We start from the raw sequence: 21,882 nt of genomic DNA, 5'->3' as shown, positions 1-21,882 counted from the left end.
TGCTTCCCGTTAATTACGTTTCACGTTCTGTGGCTCGTTCCACGGACTCCTGCGCATTGAATGAAACATTGAAGATGCTTGTAAAATTAAGTTATAGCCCAACAATGACTTGCAGAAGGCCTGAAAAATCTACCATGTTCTCCTTGCAGATGACGATTCCTCTGATCTAGACAACTTATTCAGGAGGACAATGCCATGGCTTGGTGATGACTTTGGCCTCAAAGACCCCCAAGCTCTGGCTGGCCTGAGCTTAGTCCAGTGGATGAACATGCAGCCAAACCCCTCTCTGGCTAACCAAATGCAACCAAACTATATGAGTTCGTTATCTAGTTCTGTTCTGCAAAACCTTGCCGGTACAGATATTTCACGGCAATTATGCTTGCCTGGAACTCAACTTCCTCAGCAGAACAACTTACAGTTCAATGCGCAGAGGCCAACCCAACCAGTACAACAGCTCGATCAACTCCAAAAGCTGCCATCTTCTTCATTGAACCCATTAGGCTCAATTATACAGCCGCAACAGCAGTTGACTGATATTAGTCAACCGCCAAGACAGAACTTAGTCAGCCAAACTTTACAGACTGGCCAAGTTCCGCCTCAGGTCTTGCAGTCACAGACTCCTGTCCAAGCTCAAAATTTTCTTCAGCAGCAACAGTCTCTTCTAAACCATCAACTTCAGAGAAATCTTGCACAAAATCTGCCTCAGCAGCAGCAACAACAACAGCAACAGCAGATTCTGAGCCACCCTCAACAGCAAAATCTAATTCCGTCTCAGCCCTCTGATATCATAAACCAACAATTGCATGTTTCAGAGAACCAAATACAGCTTCAACTTTTACAGAAGCTCCATCAACAGCAGCAATCACTGTTGGCACAGCAGTCGGCAATGCAACAGCCAACTCAACTGACACAACTCCAAGATCACCAGAAGCAGCTTTTAGATGTCCAACCAAACTTCTCCAGGTCTATGTCGACGAACCAAATGTTGGAGACATCTCAAGGAACATCGAGTATGCTCCCTCAGTCGCATGTTCTTGCTCAGCAGATGACAAGAAATAATAGCCAAACGAACCTCCGGTTTGCGCAACCACCTCAGCAACCAAAACTTCAACAACAGCAGCAGCAATCTGGGATACTACCAGAGTTGCCTGGACATATGGGGCCTACTTTAAATCCAATTAACAATCAGCCTTCTGTTGGTGGTAGCAGTTTATTGACTGGAGCTGCTGGTGGAGGTCAATCTGCAGTTACTGACGATGTTCCGTCTTGTTCGACTTCACCATCCACAAACAACAGTCCAAATGCAGTCCAGTCAATAATGAATAGCAGAAACCACCGAGCTGCATTAGTAGGTGATGAGATTGCTCAGTCTTCTGCCACTCTGTTAAATCCAAATGGTTTAGAGACACTGTCTTCTAGTGGTAATTTAATTAAAGATTTACAGCCAAAAGCTGATGTTAAACCCTTGCTGAACGTGCCAAAAGACCAGAACCAAGGTTTTTTTGCTTCGCAAACATACCTTAATGCTACTGGAACCCAAGTGGATTATTTGGATAGTTCATCATCGGCAACATCAGTTCTTTCTCAGAATGATGTACAGATACCTCCGAACAACAACTCCATGTCATTCAATTCTCAATCGATGCTGTTTAGAGATGCAAGCCAGGATGGCGAAGTACAGGGCGATCCAAGGGGCAACGTAGCTTTCGGAGCTAACATTGACAACCAGTTGGGGATGCCCATGATGCCTGAGCCATTGATGACAAAGGACATGGTGGGATCAGGTAAAGATTTCACAAATAATCTCTCGTCTGGAGGAGGCATGCTTTCTAGCTATGAGAACCCCAAGGAGGCTCAACCCGAACTCTCGTCATCTATGGTTTCCCAATCATTTGGAGTTCCAGATATGACGTTCAACTCCATTGATTCCACTATAAACGATGGTAGCTTCATGAATAGAGGTGCTTGGGCTCCACCACAGATGCCAAGGATGCGGACGTATACAAAGGTTGGCATTTTATTATCAATGTTCAGGGATATAAATGTTAACCTCCTTTATGTATGCTCAAGTTCTCCTTTGCTAACGTGGGAAGTTTTTTCTTGAAGGTGTACAAACGGGGAGCTGTTGGAAGATCAATTGACATTGCACGCTACTCAGGCTATGATGAGCTTAAACAAGATCTGGCTCGAAGATTTGGTATAGAGGGACAACTTGAGGACCGACAGAGAATAGGATGGAAACTTGTTTACGTGGATCATGAGAATGACGTCTTGCTAGTTGGTGATGATCCTTGGGAGTACGTTTTCACACTTTACCCAATGTCTCATCTGCTATCTGTAAACATCAAACATTCTCCTTCAACGCTAATACGTTTTGTATGCTAATGCCTTCAGGGAATTTGTGACCTGTGTTCGTTGCATAAAGATCCTTTCTCCTCAGGAGGTCCAGCAAATGAGCTTGGATGGAGATTTTGGAAATAGCGTCCTTCCAAACCAAGCTTGCAGCAGCTCCGATAATGGCGTGAATTAGTTGGATAAAGCTTTTAACCTGTTTGTCCACATGGAAAGCTTATCCAACAGCACATTGGCGGAGTTCCGTTGCTCGATACCACTAGTGTGGCAAGAGTCTAGCATCCCAAGTTCTGATTTCCTGTCCACTTGCTGTGATGGAATGAAAGAGCAGACATAGTAGTGACTCATCGCCAGGACCAAAGCCGGTAGTTGCTTATTAGAAGTAGAGAAGAGGGCAAAGCATCTAATTCCTGTTCTTTTTTTCAGGCCTAGGAGCCCACCGTGTATCTTAGTCCAAGCCGGTAAATGTAGAAATAGATCCAAGCCTCTGCATTTCTCCGTCTTTGTTTCACGTAAAAACCTCTTTCTGTAGAAATTAAGAGCTTAAGTTCTGTATGCATGATATAGTTTCCAATTGTATAGATGTTTAGATATTTCAGTTAACTTTTCGATGACATCTTAACATATTAATGATGACTTGTATTATCTGATGGGCAATGGAAAAACAAAATTTTGTAATCCGAGAGTGAATTGTACTAATAGAAGCACAAAAATTATTTCTTTGTTCTATATCTTCACTGATGTATAAAACAGAACACCTGCTGTATTGCATTATGTATGTAGAGTAGTCCTAAAGTCTTGAGTTGCAACTATGAAGAATTTCGTACAAAAATGAAATTCTGGCTGTTATGAAGATCTAAATTTTTCCTAATATTATAATAATGTAGCAGATGGTGATGAGTCGCTGAAAAGCATAGGTAGAAATTCAATTGTTGTAACAGAAAAGGCTATCCAGAGAATCAAACTTCAACTATCAAGAGAAAGAAACTTGATCAAATTTTAGGGGAACAAACTGAAGTTACAACTGACATACAAAGTCCAGTTTGTTAACGCGTTGATGAGCGAAGAGTGTGGCAGCAAATGCCACTAACATTTTTGGTGAATGATCTTTCCTTCAACTGACCATTGGTTCAGGACTGGCTGATGACAATATATCCAACATTGAATCCTTCGGCTCCAATTCTTCATGCCATAAAGGGAGGGTGTTCCCAGGGTAAAACTTCCTAGTGACCCCATCTTTGTTAATCTGCAATAAGAGGTCAAAAACTATTGATCCATCCAGGAAACGGAATCGGGGATAGTAAAGTAAAGAAACATCCCAACTGTCACACAGACTATCTGATTGTTCGAACCAGTTACTGAAATTCATAAGTTTGCTATGATAGTATTATAACCAACACATACAGTCGCTATTATGAACTCTGTGTTAAATAATCACTCCCAGAGCATTTCTAGAATTCCATAAGGCAACTAATATATAATTAGCATAGTTGCCAAAACTGTTTTCATTCCAATATCATCATGCATAGCAAGTAGCTGAAGCGATGGAACTGCTAGCAACAACAAAAGAGAGCAAGCAGACATCTAATTTTCCAATTTATGGAGGGGTGGGAATCAACACTATTTTACTCGAAAGCATCGTTCATCATCAGAAAGGAACTCACAGTCACAGTTCGAACAACCCCACCACTGGCACCATCCCGAGCAATGGCAAGAGATACTGCTTTCACGACCAGTTTCTGAGAAAAATCTTCAAGTTAGGCTAATAGTCAAGTACAAAAGAAGCTAAACAAGGCATAAGTAATGAGCTGTGGAACTATGTAGACCAGTATGCAAATCACTTGTGAATTTCAGAAATTCCTGATAATGAAAAGCTTCACATGTTGAGCTCTTGTTCATACATTCACAAATACTAGAAGGAATTCAATTGAAGAAAAGATCTTCAGAATGGACTCTGAAACTCTTCTAACTTGATAAAAACAAAGATATAATACACACCTCAGCTTCATCTTGAGTCATTCCTTCCTTCCAAACTTGATCAAAGAAACCATACAAATAGGTAGAGCCAGACCCTGAAATACAAGAAAGAATTAAAATATAATATTTGCCCCTCTAAGTGAGTGCAAACATTTCACCTGCCATGTAAATTGAAAGCAGCAAACCAAGCCTTAAGTAATTGAAGAATTCAGGAGGCAAAGTGGAAAAATTCAATCTTAATTCTTAAATGTTAAACAATCCTTATGAAGAAACATGGATAATGGATCTCCAAAATAACTCTAGATACGAAAAAGGATAATTTGGGCATCTCAATGGGAAGTGCAGACCTGAAACATACAACTCTTAGTTTATGCCAATTTACCAGCAAAATACTAAAATATATATTTATTACTTTTATACATGTCATATAAAACCTATCAAATTAAGAAAAATATAAATAGTGAATAAGTTACAATGGAATAATGAATATCTAATTCGGTAGTCACCTATCAGTACATCAAGGCTTCAGCAAATGAAATAGCTCAAAAGTTACTGAAAATGTGCAACCATCATCTCATAAAGTGATATATACACAGTGAATAATTGGGTATTTTGGTCACAGCACTACAAATTAGATCGTGTATGATTTAACCAGCTTGACTTAGCACTGTATAGATTCAAGGTCATATGCCATGTAGGAACATTCAATATCTCAGATATAGCTGGAAAACCAGACAAGAAACACATAAAGTAACAAATGACAAAAGCAGACCTCCAATAGTGAAAGGCTGCTCTAAAACAGTTCCTCCCAGTGGTATTCCATAAATTTTACCCCCTTCATACTTATCCCATCCACCAACAATCAGGCCAGTTTGCAACATGTTCTGCAAAATCAATAGAATAGCACAAATTAAAGATTAAAAATAATTAAACACCTCCCTCCAACAAATTGCTCAGAATCATAACTGAAAGCATAAAGCAAAATTAACAGTGGATAAAGGAATTTCAAATGACCGACAAGATTAAGGGCAGGCTCTTGACTATTTCATTTTGATCAAATACTATGCCAACTTCAAGAAATCAGTAGAACCAGGAAAATACTTCTGCTAATGAACTTTGTAGAAGAAATAACATTCAACTTGAAAGGGCACATAGATTCACAACTTATAGATATGACAAACCTTGTTATTATAGGATAATAATCTGACGAGGTTTGCAGCAACTTTTACAGTTGAAGGCTGGCCAAGCTGTATCCTGCAACACCGAGCAATTTATAGAAGGTTCATTTTGTTAACTTTTTGAGAAGTCTTAATTCACCAAGTGGTGCAATCCAGTTAGTGAAACCCACTTCTCAGTAATATGATTTTTGGTGTATTTAGGAGGGAAATTATAAGACTAGAAACAGTTCTTTCATCCAGAAACTCCTAATAAGTACAGTTGAAGAGGGATTGTGACATCAAATATCATCAACCAGAACTGAGTATATAAAGAGCAACAGAGTCGAACTGTGGTGAACTGGTTCCCCAAAACTTCTAAAACCAAACTTAACTTCATCTCAACATATATAGATAAAATTTCTGGAAATAACAAAAGCCAACTGTGATCAAGCAAAAGCTGGATAGAAAACCACAACTATTACTTAAAAGGCAAACCAACATACTAATATAGATTCAACTTCATCTTTTTTGACATGCATATATAGATTCAACTTTTGTTCATGAGGTGCATAAGCAGACTATGAGTAGCAAAGAGATAGCGGAAATGATGATGCCATGTTACATCGAAACAAAATTGGTCAAATACAGTCTCCATTATTATTATACGAGGACCACATCACATTTTTGCTTTTCATATTAAGCTTATTCTGAGACAAACATAAATTTCAACCAGAATGTTCTTCAAGTGTTTGCAGCGTAGATGATGTGAAATTTAGGGGCTCAACAAAAGTACTGGGCTTTTGACTGATCAATACATATCAAGACAGCAAATGAACAGTAGAGCGGGATGATGATACGGAATATTCTGTTAAGTATGAAGTATCAACTTACGTGTGTTGATGGAGAAAGTAGCGAACATAATCTGAAACAATCTGTGAATCTGCTGCCTGATCAAAAGAATTAAGGGAAAACGTGATATTCAAAAGAAAGGAAAGGTCAATTTACCAACTGTACAGCTTATCAAATTATGCAGTGAGAACTATGAATCCAAACCATGAAATTTGCGGCTAATTGTGGGAAGCTGGAAGGGGGTTCACTATCAACAACAGAACCCATGAAAGGAGAATGTTGCATCAATTAAACTTAAAATGGAACTAAAGTGTTTCAATGTGAAAAAAATTGAACAAATTCACCATGGAAGGACAAAATTAAGAGGAAGTCTGAAGCACCAAACAGACTACGAGCGCCAAAAGACAGCCCATTTTATAACTCAAGATATAACCAAGAGTTGCAAAAAAAAGCAACTCTTGTTCCATTGTAACTCTATCAAAACCTGTGGAAAAACAGCTACTTATGTACGAGATGTCGCTAATAACTAGCAAAATACTCTGACCAAAGTTCCATACTGACTACCCTCAAGCATGGGTAATAGTACATCAAACTTATGAGAATAAGATAGAAATCAAGTTAATGAAAAATTACAACATAAACAATCTTTATATTTTAAAGCTACCATCAAGTAATTTTCTAATTCAAAGAGCAGATACACAATTCAGTGAACAACACGAGAGGAGAAGCAAGCTTTTCATCAAGAAGTTCCAAAACTTTAAAATGCCTTAAAAATAATACACTCAAACCCTGAAACTAGGGGAAAAACAGTCCAAAAAGAATTTAACAAATAAAGAACGCAAAAACCTATCATCCCACCAAAAAACGATAAAAAACAAGGCAATTGTGTGAACTCTCACCGAACCAGAGCGGCAGATGTAGACATTATCTGTCAACTGAGTGATCTTATCGGATGCCCTATTCGCCACATACATCCCTACAAATGACCATAACACAAGATTTCCTAATAAGAAGCAGCCATCAAGTATAACGAAAAACAATTACTTCAAAATATTAGACAAATATAATTAGTGTCAAAGAGCTACCGGTGCTTGTGCGAGAGTCGGCGCCCAGAACAACGCCGCCGTTGTAGGTGACGCCGATTATGGTAGTCCCCATCGAGTGTGGAGCGTTCAGATCGCCGGAAATCCCGTCCATGATGCTTACAAGGGATATCGATTAATGAGCTTACACAGGAGTAGTCTAACAGCAGAGAATTGAATCCCTAACGACTTCTGGAAGAAGGAGAGTGGAACAAAACCGGAGTTTCGTGCAGGGAAAGAAGGCGCTGGTTGATGTGTGTAAAGAGTAGTAACCAGTTCGCCCCCTCAATTTCCAATAAATGCGGATTGGCCCCTCAAAACTTCAATAAATTCGTATTCTCATATCTTATAAAGTGTGTACGAGTTGAGGAAGAAAAAGTTTCAATAAAAAAGGCTTCTTCAGGTGATATTTGTAACCAGTAAATATTATACTAATTTTATGTCATAATACCACTTTTTCCACATTCAAATACTTTTGAAGGCAAATTATTTTTGTAAGTTTTTATAATGTAGGTTTTCTGAAATATTTTAATAATAAGGGATGATTTCATTGCCCTTATAATTATGTATAAACTTGATGTAGTTTAAAAAATTGCATTTAGTTTAAAAAGATTGCATTTAATACCAAACTACCGTTACACCGTTGCAAATACACATTCTAGCATACATTGGCGCGTGTCAAGATGTACAATAATAATTTGGTTTACAAAATTTATTTAATTTTCAATAAGCATAATAAGTCAATCGACAGTGAGTATGAACTTCCATTTAATTATTTTTATTAATATAAGCAAATTTAGAGAATTTTCACTAATCAAGAAATTCTTTTATCAGACTGAAACAAATATTAGAGGTATTAGATACAATCTCCTAAACCACGACGAGTCTTATATATAATTACAATAAACCTCAGGAGGGTGCGTCGTAATTATTCCTAAAAATAATCGATTGAAGTTGAAAATATATAACATGCTGAACGTGTTAAACACGCCATCAGTTGCGTTCAACTGTTGCAGTTTTTCTAACCCTTACGATCGAAGCTAGTGTTTTTGAGTGAGTATCGCCCACATAGTCGTTTGATCTCCATACATTCGTTTCCCATTGCCATTTCTAGTTTATACTGATAATGTCATTGCATTTGCGTCAACACGAATTTAGCTACAACTAAATTACTCTTGTCCCTTCAACCTATTGTTTCGACACTTCCTTTTACATACACTAAAATATTACAGATTGACAACTTTATTTTGGATGGAGAATATTGGTAGCCAATAGTAAACAACTTACCTTTTAATTTTAGAACTACAACGGCAAACCACAATATTGGCTTTAGGCGATGAGACACGCTTGTACTAGTCGGCACTTGCAGAAAAGCATCAGCAGTTCTCCACAACCTCAGAGATATAATGAATTTGCAAACATTATCCCACGATGAATACTTTCACTAGCTGCTGCAAACTTATCCTTCAAGCCAGCTTCTCCAACAGCATGAGCAGCAGCTTTCAACTGAAGACACATGATTGATGAGAAATACAGAACAAAGAGATAATGTCTGCTAGCAGAAGATAGCAGATTATGAATGCATTTCATATAAGAGCTGATTGCGCTTAGATTATAAACTGAAGTCTTTATGTCTCTTGATGTCCAAGTCCAATAGCAATCTCAGAGAAGAAGGCATTGATGAAATGTCTAGATCCTACAAGTACCCGCTATTGAAATTGTGCCAGGAATGATAAAAGGATGAGATTTCTTCTCTGTCATAAACTCTTTTCTTGTTTTTTTAATATTAGTAAAGGATTACCTGGTTTAAAAACTCATCAAGCCGTCTGGCTAGCCGTATGATGCTACCTTCAAAAATATCAGTCATTTCGAGAACTTCTGCAAACGAAGCTCCCTGGAAGAAAATTAAGAGGGCGTGTGAATATAAAAAAAATCTAACTGCAATCAAATGCAGTTGGGACTATCTCTTTAACAAATTAACTATACTATCTACATGAAGAATATCAGAATTTCTTTTTGAAATCACTCTTCAAGTTCAGCAAAGGTGAACAGAATGTCATGATTACTTTTCCAAATAGAGTACAATCATCCACCCAAAGAGCTCCTAGTTATCAAAAAGGCATGGGGAGAGGCGATACTGTTCCATTTAGAATAGCTCCAGAATGACAATTGACAAGAAAGGTGATAATAAATATAAGTTAAAGAAGGTCAACGCAATCTCAGCCAAATTTGGACAGAGATTATTCCTAGATGCAGCTGGTGCTGCTAAATTTTGAGTGGCTATATATTATGCACACCCATCACTAGGAGACAGATGCTGACTGGTTTTTTCTTTTTTTGGTTTACACAGGTGCTGACCAATGCGTCAACAGGTTTTAATGGTAATACATTTGCAGTTTCACAAACAATGTCCAGAAAATGAATTTAAGCTAAACAATCAAATTAACCAACTGACCCTTGACCAACAGTAAATCACATCCATCAAGTATGGCCTAACAGACGCCTCAACGTATTCATCCACATTTATCTCAAGTTTACACTCACGTTCTATCTGCAAGAAAATAATATCTTCCAATTGTCAGTTGTCATGGTTGCAAAAATAATTTTTTTCTTGGGGCACAAATTCAAAATGCAGAAAACAAATTAGGAGAAACGTATATCAGATCAGAGCTCAAAACACCTCTGCTATTCCTCTGGCACTGTCTTGAAGTTGTTGCAATGGTTTAGCAAGTTCGGCTCTTAAATGAATCTGTTCACTCGATCTATCTCCAGGAATGAAGCAACTTGCCAGAGCTGCAACTTGATGATGATCGAGATCATTGAAGGTACCTGCTCAAAGAATATGGAAAAAGTTGTCCATCAAATTTAACATTTAGCATGTGCATAACCATGACCTCAAACAAGGAGTTCCCAAATTCCAAATGAACATTTACTCAAAAGAACAAGCTTAAACATTCAGAAGTTTTCCCATGTTATCTAACTAAGAGTGATAAATGTAAAAGAATATTCAACATTTACAAGACATTAGAATTAAAAACCAGTCGTGAGATGACGGAACTTTGACATGTCAGCAAACACATAGATATGATGGGTTACTAAGGAAACTGCATCATCTATTGAGGCTTATCTCTATGAACATGCTACTAAAGCTCAGAAAGAAATTATCGCTGCCTTTATAGTCCTAAAAAGAAATGAGTGGTAATGAATTTGCATATCGTTTAAGAGGCTAACCATTGAACATCAATTCCGTAACAAGCAGCTCATCTCCAGTATCTATCAGGCAGGCTGCACGTCCCTTCAACTGAACGATGCCATCACCATCAATATGACCCAGTCTTTGAAGAACCCGTGAACGGTTCTTAAGTTCATCACGAAATTTTTGAAGCTGAAAATAATTCAGGAGGCATGAATCTTATCAGAAACACAATAAAATTTTAAGTTAATGGATACAGGATATTGCTATCTATGAAAGACCACTGACCAGAAGAAGATGATGATGAAAAAGAAGCATGTAGGCCCATGCAAACAACACATACTTTAAGTACAAACAATAACAAGAGCTACAAAAAAGCAGAAACTGTGGCAATCCATAATCTACATAAATAATGAGTGCACATATCACAGTGTCAAACAAACTTGATTTGCGGAACTAGTTCAGGCATGTTTTAGGTATGGCACATATCTACCAGAGAGAAGTACCTGTGAATCGCGCATTTTTGACTTTAGCTGTTGAATTTCATGATTGACTTCTGCTTTTCTCTGGAAACTTCTAATCTGATGTTCGTCTTGAGACTGCACATTAGTGCAAGTTACAAACAAATTATAAAAACACCTACCAGAAGAGCTAATTCGCAAATTTGTAAGAACCCATCATCCTTGCTACTTTACAGAAGTAGGAAAAGCATCAACAAGAGAAAGAGAAACTACTTGAGTGGCATACCTTATGCAGTGGGTGAGAAAACAATTTCTGTTCAAGTTCCTCGATTTGGTTCGCCAATTCAACAAACTCTAGATCATTGATTCCCATATCCTGACGAAAGTTTAATATATATATTATAAATACATACCCCTGTCTCATTGCAGTAAATGTGGAAATGTGTCAGACTACCAGATGTTTTCTTTCTCGAGGATATTTAAACATGTAACTCTTTAGGACCTGCATAACGACCCCAATTTAGGACAAGAACAGTACATGGAGAACCAGTATTTCATTGCAAGATATGATGCAGTTGCAACTAAAAGAGTTAAGAGATCAAATAACATTATCACTTGAACAGAGTCAAACAGACCAAGAAGGGAGCAGCAATGGTACACATACTGAAGCAGTCTGGTGATCAACATAACATACAAGATTGCTGAACCTCATTGTTTAATAACCTCTTTTTCCCAACACCAGCCAGTTTCAATTCTTGCCTTTTGGCTCCCATGATAGTTTTCTGCAGATGTCAGTCTAAAATTCTAGTTTTATGAATGATGAATATACAAATTAAGAGGCAAATTTCACCAAAGGTCCCTCAAACGAAACAGAGATAAAGCTAGACCCACCAAAAAACTACAGTACGGACTTGGTTCAGCAAGTAAGGACTAAAACTGGAGTTACGCAACAGATCTAGAGAATTGTGTTGCAATAAAAATTGTTAGAGAGCAAGAGTATTACATACAGTTTAGGACGTTAAGAGAGGGCGCTGTTGAAGTTCTAATCACAACACTCAGCACAATGTTTTTAGCCAGTTCATGGTGTGCAATACTGTCAACCAATAAAGCAGGATCAGATAAAATTGCATACCTTCACAGGATTAAGCTTTGGAAGGCCTTGGGGATAGCGTTTTTCAAGCTCGAGTACAGCAAGGAGAATGGTTTGTCGAGCTTCCATCGGCCGCAAGTCAGAAGGAACAGATATTCTGAGCTTGCTAAGTGCAGAAAGGAGAGGCAACTGAACAGGAACCTGAGAAATAAACCAAAGTGTATAACTTCCCCCATTATCCTTTATGAAACATGGAGCTGCAGTAAAAATTACAATGTAGAACAATTTTGTTATGAACAGTTTCCCAATTAGAAAAGAATCAACCTACCACATGCATTTCACCTCTTTCTCCAGGAAGAGGATGAGAAGGTTTTGGTTGAGGACCCTTTTCACTTGAGCCAAGAGAACAGTGAAGCAGAACATCCACAATACAACCATTACCACGTGAAGAAGCAAGTGCAGCAGTCAAAGAACTTGATGCTGCAGGGGGTTTTTTCACCACATTGACTACAACTCCCCAACCCCAATCTGTTCCACCTTCCCTTACTTTAACCTGAAATTTAAGAGAACTAGCTTCAGTGAGAGATGAGAATAAAACCAAAGGAAAATTCCTTTGGAGAACTGTAGAAGTGACAAGGTATAACAGTGAACTCAACCTAATAACAGAAATGAAAATAAAAAACTAGAAATGGGAATGAGTCACAAATAAGGACGGAGTAGCATTCTAATCACAGGGAATAAGAAAAGTGCAAATGCATGAAGCTAAACTATTTTTGGTGCTGAGTGATGCAGACAAGCACATTCTGAAGTGGGAGAGGGAAAACATGAGACTTCAAATTTAGCAGCGAGCAGATGCAATAAATGGAAGAGAAATATAAGCCCACATCACAATAAGTCATGAGCAAGAAAGATGGGCCATGTGGCCGACCAGGGCAGTAAAGAACAGCAATTACACAATGTATACTAGTTTAGATCAAAGTTTATTCAGACAAACACCTGTCACAGTACATACCAGCCTACCAGGTAGAAGGTAAGAGAGCATTCTTTCAGGCCGTGTTGTTTCTGCCATCATTTTCTTTTCAAGTTGGGCTATCTCAAGCTTTAACCTATGATATTCAGCAACCTCAACCTAGCAATGGAAATAGGAGGATGCTGTTACTTTGTTATAAAACTAAACAACACATATCTAAGCATGAGAAAGCAAAGTCACCTCGCCAGAGGAATCAAGCTTAGCAGCTTCCTCTTCAAGCTCTGAGACCTTTTTCCCAATGTCAGGCAAAGCCTAAAGAAACAGAAGTTGCACATCTTAGCCATTGTAAATAATTTATCAACACAAGTGAAATTTAATTTATAGGTAAAACCTTCTCATACTGAAATTGATGAAAGGAATTTTTTATAACATGCTCAGCAGTGAATTGCCCCTCAGCACGGGTCATTAAGTTCAGAATTGAGTAGTAGCTTAATCTGAAAGTGCTGACTAAAGGTGCTGGTCTTCCCAAAACCATGTCCTTAAGGGTATTCATCTCCATCTGATATCAGAAAGGAAAAATTTAACATTAAATAAAAAAACACTAGTTAGACCACTAATACAAAATAATACGATAAATTGCCAATTTAACCACTTCCTGCAAATTTAGAGGTGCACTACATCAGATGTGCAAATTAAGTAGACATCAATCAACAAGGCCAATGTAATTGCTTCAGTTAAATAAGTCTAAATAATCAGTACCAAGTTACAGCTGCGTTAAGCTTTACACCCATTATACAGCCTTCCAACAGCTTAACCTTTTGAGAAGTATCAATCTCCTCCTTTTTCTTCATTTTCTATTTTGCTTAATACAGAGAATGTTCATCTCTAGACAAAGTTGAAAAGTTGCCCATGCATGTTCTGACAAACTGAACATAGTTTAATACTTCACAAGTCTTAGTCTTCCAAGAGGTTGCAAGATGCTTGCTAGTTAACACGATACGGTGGAATTACTACAAGAATTTCACTCATTTGTTTGGTCACAAAAGATTTAGTAGTTTGACTTTTTTAGGTCTTGTATATGTGCAACCATCCATTATTTAATAAAAACATAGTTATAAATAAGCAGATGGATACTAGACGTTGTTCAGTGGCTTCGCCAAACAAAGCAACATCTCATTAGCCATAGGTTACAAGCAAATGGATACAAAATTATAAAGTAACTCTCTATATATAAACATTTTTTACAGGGTACTTATTTTTTTGAAAAATTCAAAATTTACCAAAACAAACCAAGATGGAATTGGCATTACCTCTTCATCAATCATTATAATGCAAATACCCTGCGAATCTTTACCACGACGTCCAGCTCTACCACTCATCTACAAGACAAGTATATATATGTCAATATTCATCTATGGTTAGCAGACAATATTACGTCATATTACAACGAAACAACTCACCTGGATATACTCACCAGATCCAATATAACGATGACTGTCACCATCCCACTTTTTTACAGTTGTGAAAACGACAGTTTTTGCAGGCATGTTCAAGCCCATAGCAAACTGTCAAATGTGAAAGTTAAAACTTAATAAATGGAAAGAAGCTTTGCCTCAAAGAGTAAGTTAGTAAAAACAAAATGGAAAAATGCTATCAAGATCTGTATGCAAAAACTGTCTGGCATTAAGATGCTGAATATAAGATACCACATTCTCCACAATCTTGTAAGATCCAAGGAGTGGTAGACTGAACAGGTCGTTCAGACATACTTCATTTAATTTTTAATATCTACCAAACAAGTTGCTTGAATATAATAATAGTACCGTTTCTGTGGCAAAGAGAGCTTTGACAAGCCCCTCTTGAAAGAGAAGCTCCACAAGCTCTTTGATAATAGGAAGCAAACCGGAATGGTGAACAGCAATGCCCCTCTGAAGCAATGGCATCATTAATTCAATAGCCGGTAAGTTCCTATCCTCCTCGCTCAAGCAGAGGATTGCAGTTCTAAAAACTTGATCCACAACATCTTTCTCCTCTTGGGTATTAAAATCAAGCTTGGACATCGACATGGCATGTTGTTCACACTCTCTTCTGCTAAAACTAAAAACTATGACTGGTTGGAATTTCCGCTCCATTATCATCTGAAAGCCAACAATTTTGCATGTGAATACTATAAAAACCGGGCATGGAAGCAAAGACAGTTAAACACAAAGTACAGGGACAAGAATGACTACAAGTCTACAACCAAGGAAATCAAAAGTCAGAAAAGAAAGATACATTATGGTTGCTTAAGTGAGGAATAAAGAGGCAACCAACTGGTAATCAAGTGGTAACTGGCAGTGTCTGATACTGAGTAGCGCACCTTGACAATTTTGTATATTTCTGAACCACCAGAAGCATTTCCACCTTTTCCAATTCTGCCATTGGCCTTGGCATTGACAGTGTTGTTCCCGTCAGCGAGATTTTGCTTCACAAAAGTATCCTGAAGCTTCAAAAAGTTGTCCTCTTTAAACTGCTCATTCTCATCAACCACAAGATACAAACCAGAACCACCCATAGGGAACACATAATGTTGCAGGGGTGTCGGCCTGAAATCTGTATAGACAACATGACAAGGTTGTTTGTGTAAATTGCATATCCATTCAGCAAATTCAGTTGCATTTGACATCGTTGCTGAAAGGAAAACCATCTTAATTGCAGGGGGCAAGAAGATAATACTTTCCTCCCAAACAACACCTCGTTCACGATCTTTCATGTAATGTATCTCATCAAATATGACCCAAGCAACTTCCTTCAACACCTCAGAACCCCTATAAAGCATTCCTCTTAGAATCTCCGTAGTCATCACCAAACAACTTGCATTAGGTGAAAGTGTCACATCACCCGTCATCAAGCCAACATCTGAAAACTCCTGGCTCAACTCTCTGTACTTCTGATTGCTCAAAGCTTTTAGTGGAGAAGTATATATCACCCTCTGTTTATCCCTAAAGGCCATGGCAATGGCATACTCGGCCACTGCAGTTTTCCCAGCTGAAGTGTGTGCAGAAACTAAAATCGACTCATTTCTTTCCAGACAAGCCACAGAAACCTCCTGAAAAGGATCAAGCTTAAATGGGTAAGTTTTTGCCATTTCCCCATTATAAATGGGATCTGCAAGGGTACCATAAACTGATTCATCCTTGCTTGGGGCATATCCGCTTGGAACAGCCACCTCATGCACACATGTCTGAGATAAGTTACGCCTCTTAGAGGTAGATTCTTGAGCAGGAACTTCTTGTTTGCTGTTTAAATTTTCTTCCAGTTGTTTTCTTTTGAGGGATGTAGGATATTCGTCCATCCACACCTCCACAGTATTAGCCTCAGTGCTGAAGACCCAAGTTTCAAGCTTGTATGAATACCACCACTAATCTGTAAGAAAACAGCACAATAGTAGAGATTGTTTTCTATTCATAACCAAAAAACTCCTCAGTTTCTTTTAACCTGGCTCACTGTTCAGCGAGTAAGCACCTAGGCCTACGTGTGACAGTGAGAGTGCGAGCATGAAAGAGAGAGAGAAATGAGAGCTTTTCACCAACAAAATACAGTTAAATAATGATGCAGAATATACAATTAAATACAGTAGTGGCATAAAATATAGATACGGCACGCTAGCAGCCATACAATCCAGATTATTTGCACAGCCGAGTCAGTGTGATCGAGAGTAAATGCAAATGCCAAATTCCATGAAAATAGCACATAAAGCTACAAAAAATCCAACTTTCAGCTACCCAAAGAAAATAGATTACGCAAAAGCATACCCAATTTCAGCCAAATCGCACAGAACAAATACCCAATGGACATAAAACAAGCAACTCCATGGTCTGTACTCTAACAGAACACCATGCATGTAATTTCATGACTATGCATCATATGCGTGTATCCAAAAAGGTAGAAGAGGTTACCAAGACAATTGAATACTGTGTAGTTGATGGTTTATGAACGTTTAAACCCTAATTTTTCCCCGAATTTTGAAAATTGTCCAGTTTCGATCGGTTCCCTAAGCATGGGCCTCTTTGTAATGAAATCACTATTGTGATCCCCCATGTAATTATGCCAAGATATTCAAATATGGCTATATATATATATATATATATATTATTTAATTAAACAATGATTCTAATTCAAACCTTGTATTCCCTGTTACGGATTTAAATAAATCATGAGAAGAGTATATTAAAGCTATTTTTAACTTTATCTACATTTAAAATTATTATTTTTCTTACAAATATATTTGTCGTAAATTATTAAGCACCATTTACTTTGTAGTATGAGTTATTTAAATAATAGGATAGACTAATATAATAAAATGAATTCGATTATAATTGTAGATCATTTACTGGATTGATTATTTTTGTAAAAATTAGCATTCCCATGTTTATTTATTCATATGAAGAATAATTAGTAATTTATTTATTTACCTTCCTTTATATATAACAAATAAAATTATAAAAATTAATTATATAAAAACATTTCTAAAAACATTAATGCAAAATTACGGAGATAAATAATAAAAAAAGACGTACAAAATTCTTGCAGTTAAACCTCTTTTGGGAAAGAAGAGAGTTCCTTTACCAATACATCGAAGAAGATAAGGGGGAAGGGGCCGAGGTGGCAGCTGAAAGGGGGAGTAAGAGGGGGAGGCGACGAGGCGGTGGAGGAGGAAGAAGGAAGGGGGAATTGGGGGTAGGGAAGAAGGCCGGGGCGATGGGGCCGGCAAGGGCAAGAGGGTAATTTACCCCTTATGTGATTGGACTTATTAGTTTGAAGAAATCAAATGATAGATTGAGTTATGAAAATAAAACAGTAAAATAATAAGGCTAAACTCATTATCTCAGATCCCTATTACTCAAAGTAAACACACTACTAGCCCACACTATTTTTCTTTTTCAACCTAATTAATCCAAGTAAACGAGGCCTTTAATGATACAATTTACCATCAATTTACTTTTATTTAAATTTTTTGACTTATTTTTTTAATTTAAGTATTTGGATCTTTCTGGACTTTGAATTTAGTCCAAATACAAATAATTGAAAGTAAGATTGAATCAACTCAATTTTTTGACATGTCTCGGTGATAATGACTTGATTGCTTGTTGAATTTGCATAAAGGCAATCTCCATTAGATTTAGATCCACTAATATACCTACTAGAAAAATCTCAGTTTGGTACTCTTTTAAAAGTGAGTCTCCATATTGAGTTTGATAAGATGACATCATAGTGCATATATAGCCATGAATATTACAGTCTAGTGATTAAACTCGAACATTAATATATTATACGAATTTCAGTTCGTCCTGGTTCTACATGAGTAAAATAATGAATTAGCTATAAGAATTTCGCCCATCTCATGATGGGCATTTACATATTGTTTTGATTATACGTGATTAAATTTTAATTCTTATTAATAATAATTTTAGATATAAAAATTTCAATCTCCCACATGGCATATGTACAATTCTCCCTGAGGAGTCAAATTCTTGTAAACAGTAGATTTATTATAAAATTTATGATTGACACATATTTTAATAAGTTTTAGACACATCTAGTACACATATATTGGAGGCACTGGACATGAATTAACATTATTCTCTCTCTCTCTCTTTGGATCTGTTGAATATTTAAAGAGTTATCAAATCTAAATTTCAATAATATTCAAAGAACAAGAGTGGGCAGATAAGAAGACAATTATTTCAGTGCCTTCCTTTTGCTTTCTCTGATACATAATCTCATGTTCACCTGTTACTACACCATTGACCAGCCTCTATCAGAGCGTACAAAGCAAAAACTAGGAAGTTGTTCTTCCTTGCCCTTTATGAATAAATCACATATAGACTACGTAGGAAAATAGCTTCTTTCCAACATGCTTTTATTCATCTGTAATTCGTATATATATTGTAGGTATAAACAAATTTAACTGCTACTCAGGCCGCGGCAACTCCAGTGGAAAACTGAAGTGGATCGGAGCAAGGTGAAACGGAGTGCTCGACTGGCTTCCTCGCCCCAGAATGGCACTTCTCGTTCTGTTCGTCGATTGAGATTTGCCTGTACCGGCATTCTGCACTGCAAAATGCCTTTTCGCCTCTGCAAAATTATGGCCAAGAGATGTTGTCAGCAAAAATGTTCTTTTTCTTCTGGAGGTGTATGAAGAGATCATGACGATTTCCCTCATAATTGAGAGCACATATATCAACATCATAAATGCACTGGAAACGGAGGGAATCTCATCAAACGTGTTGGACCACGATAATGATCTCTCACAAGTACACGTTTTTAAACCGAAAATGATAAAACAATAGCCGTCAGTCAAGATCATTCCAGCAAGACTAACTTCAGATGTTGACAATATCATCAATGTTGCAAGCTAATACTGATTTAAGACGATAATAGAAATACACATGTAATTGAGGAAGAAAACAATGACAACTAGTTCACGTTAACCTTAACCTCCATCCAAGTGAATCCATAAAATTGTCGTATCGAATTTATTTTGGAAATGGGGAAAATATTGGGAAGTTACTATTATATAGCTCTTAAGAGGGTGCAGAAATAAAAATAGTGAAGTAGATGGCTATAAAAAATATTTTTGATTTCAGTATAATAACCTGATCATAGCAGTTAGTTCAAGCATCTGAAAGTATGAAAACATAATTTTCAGAGTGCTGATGAAGCAAACAAACAGTGAAATATATGGAATACTTAATTACTTCAGGAACTAAGAAGCACTTTTTTTTCTTTTCCTTTTTTTCTTGGGGGGAGGGGGGGAGAGGTATAGCAAGCAAAATAGGTTCGCATCAATTTCAAGAATTAAAACAGGATGTTGAATCTTTGAAGTAAAAACTTGGTATAACAAAGATGAAAGGAACATCTACTACTACTACAGATCGCTCTCTGGAGGCTTAAGTGAAGATCAGCATGCTACTTTAAAATGAGAGGCTGATCATCACTTTTCAACCAACAAATGTGCCCTTGATGCCAATAACAATTGTTTTTTCCTCAGGAAAACCCGTAGAAAGTGATAAAGCCTCCATGTTTTTACATAAACAGATGATTGTTAAGGAGCCGATTTTTTTTTAAAAGAACCCATGGCTCGTTTCTTTAACAGTTCTTTCTTTTTCCAATTCACTACATATACTCCATTTTCTATGGCAAAACGTAAATACGTTCAAAACAAAAGGCTGTGGCTTTTTCAAACTCTTTTTTCTCAGAAAGGCACTTATAACCAACCCAAGCCAAAGCCATCTCAGCAATTAATAACCTCAAAGGCTTCATTTCGTTCTCACTATAGAGGCATAAAAGAAAACATTTACGTGACTAAAAATTCGATCTCGAGCTCAGTGTCAGGCTTCCTGATTAATCTAGCTAAGACAAAACTGATGCTTAAATTATTGACTGTAACAAAACAAATTACTGAGTATGATAAAGTTCTAACACCTGAATCTCTAATATAAACAGTTATTCCAACCATTACTATAATAAAATAGGTGCCATAAGCAGTTTTTCCTTCGCGAAAGTGAAGGTAAAAATGTTGATAGCCTCTCAACCAACCTACTTAAACACACGCTCTCGAAGAGTCTAAGCGAGAACCCTGACGATAAAGCTAGTGAGATTGCATTGTGTTCCCGTCACCTTTTGGCATCAGTTAAGTTCTCCATCCACTTATCTAAAAGTAATTCTTACTCTCCAAAAGCTGTTCCAATTATCAAAAAGCAAACTTGTAACTTTATTTTCTAAAAGAGATATCTAAAAACACTAAGAAATTAGCATAGAGTTGAGCATCAAAATAAATCAACTGAAATTCGCCTCAGAATTCCCATCAGCTCAAGACAAGAAACATAAAATGATCTCAAAAACCAAAAGCAACAACCACATACCATAACCATATAGGAGAAATACTAATACTACGAGAGTCTCAGCACATACATAATCAACTACTCGTTATAAATGCAGAGAAGTATAAGATTTACCTGTACATAAAAATATCCAAACCATGAAGCCTCTTCTTGCAAAGAAAGCAAGAATCCAGAAAATCAGCGATCGCCAAGGCGGCAATTCCTCCACCACCACCACCACTCGCGGATACCGCCTCATAACCACCGCCATTTCCTTTAACAACAGAAACCCTCTGAGACCCATTGTTGTTTCCGAGAAGGTCAGTCTCAAAATACTCTTTCTTGATCAGATTCTCTCCAATGTGAGATATAACACAAGTGTACTCCTCATCCACTCCCATTTCATCCCCACTAAGCTTCTTACTACTATCATCCTCCGAGAAAATTTTGTTGCTGAGAATTGGGATGGGATTCGATGCGGATTTGGGAGAGATTGCCAGAACCGCACTTCTGACACCACCACTGACATAATCTGGATCTTGATTCTCCAGAGCTGCAAGAATCCCTAGCCCAACGACGCCGTTTGGCTCCTCGAAAATCTTGGGAGATTTGTTGGCACCGGTTGGTTTTGTGGAGTCAGCGGGAGCAAGAAAGGAGAGGTTTATCGATAATCTCTTGTTCTCCCCTTTCGTTTCAGCCATTTTCCTGTACTCCCAGACACAAACACAAAAGAAATTTACGTGGATTATTGGCTGCAATACTCTCTCCGCCGCACACACTTACAAAGAAAAATCTTCAAATTAAGATACTTTCTTGGTGGGTTTGAAGTGAAATGAAATTATACAGAGGAGAGAAGGGAACTGTTGTGGGGGGTGGGGGGGTGGCG

At 37.4% G+C, this 21,882-nt stretch overlaps 4 protein-coding genes across 7 annotated transcripts in view; 1 reads left to right on the top strand and 3 right to left on the bottom strand.

Annotated features, from left to right (window-relative positions):
- The window catches only part of LOC105173856 (auxin response factor 19), a gene marked incomplete in the record, with an annotated part of 7,476 nt that extends 4,494 nt beyond the window's left edge, over positions 1 to 2,982 (top strand). Inside the window, 3 exon segments of the mRNA XM_020697849.1 lie at positions 150 to 2,008; positions 2,107 to 2,297; positions 2,395 to 2,982. Of these exon segments, the coding sequence (XP_020553508.1) occupies positions 150 to 2,008; positions 2,107 to 2,297; positions 2,395 to 2,530 (2,186 nt within the window).
- Positions 3,202 to 7,729, bottom strand: LOC105173855 (proteasome subunit beta type-6). Its single transcript, XM_011095754.2, has 8 exons — positions 7,421 to 7,729; positions 7,235 to 7,311; positions 6,378 to 6,433; positions 5,511 to 5,583; positions 5,102 to 5,213; positions 4,351 to 4,424; positions 4,017 to 4,091; positions 3,202 to 3,598 (listed from the first exon to the last, which is right to left on the bottom strand). The coding sequence occupies exons 1-8, from the start codon at positions 7,530 to 7,532 to the stop codon at positions 3,467 to 3,469; spliced, it is 711 nt and encodes a 236-aa protein (XP_011094056.1). The 5' UTR covers positions 7,533 to 7,729; the 3' UTR covers positions 3,202 to 3,466.
- On the bottom strand, positions 8,508 to 17,219 carry LOC105173854 (DExH-box ATP-dependent RNA helicase DExH10). 4 transcript variants are annotated; one of them, XM_011095749.2, is made up of 18 exons: positions 17,070 to 17,219; positions 15,491 to 16,536; positions 14,955 to 15,269; positions 14,592 to 14,696; positions 14,442 to 14,510; positions 13,523 to 13,690; positions 13,372 to 13,443; positions 13,174 to 13,290; positions 12,490 to 12,714; positions 12,204 to 12,362; positions 11,526 to 11,573; positions 11,358 to 11,447; positions 11,117 to 11,209; positions 10,649 to 10,802; positions 10,098 to 10,246; positions 9,873 to 9,968; positions 9,219 to 9,311; positions 8,508 to 8,923 (listed from the first exon to the last, which is right to left on the bottom strand). In XM_011095749.2, exons 2-18 carry the CDS (start codon positions 16,463 to 16,465, stop codon positions 8,813 to 8,815), a joined length of 3,039 nt encoding a protein of 1,012 aa, XP_011094051.1. In that variant the 5' UTR covers positions 16,466 to 16,536; positions 17,070 to 17,219; the 3' UTR covers positions 8,508 to 8,812. The 4 variants fall into 4 exon arrangements, with proteins under 4 accessions (XP_011094051.1, XP_020553688.1, XP_011094052.1 ...); XM_020698029.1 differs by having other exon boundaries at positions 15,491 to 16,493; positions 17,070 to 17,212; XM_011095750.2 differs by lacking the exon at positions 17,070 to 17,219 and adding an exon at positions 16,926 to 17,060.
- Positions 18,794 to 21,876, bottom strand: LOC105173853. The gene is made up of 2 exons (XM_011095748.2): positions 21,132 to 21,876; positions 18,794 to 19,248 (listed from the first exon to the last, which is right to left on the bottom strand). The coding sequence occupies exons 1-2, from the start codon at positions 21,695 to 21,697 to the stop codon at positions 19,089 to 19,091; spliced, it is 726 nt and encodes a 241-aa protein (XP_011094050.1). The 5' UTR covers positions 21,698 to 21,876; the 3' UTR covers positions 18,794 to 19,088.

The sequence above is a fragment of the Sesamum indicum genome, linkage group LG11 (genome assembly GCF_000512975.1).
Source record: "Sesamum indicum cultivar Zhongzhi No. 13 linkage group LG11, S_indicum_v1.0, whole genome shotgun sequence".
In the NCBI taxonomy this organism is placed as follows: domain Eukaryota; kingdom Viridiplantae; phylum Streptophyta; class Magnoliopsida; order Lamiales; family Pedaliaceae; genus Sesamum; species Sesamum indicum.
The sequence above is the reverse complement of the archived record's forward strand: the minus strand, read 5'-3'. Positions and strand labels throughout refer to the sequence as shown.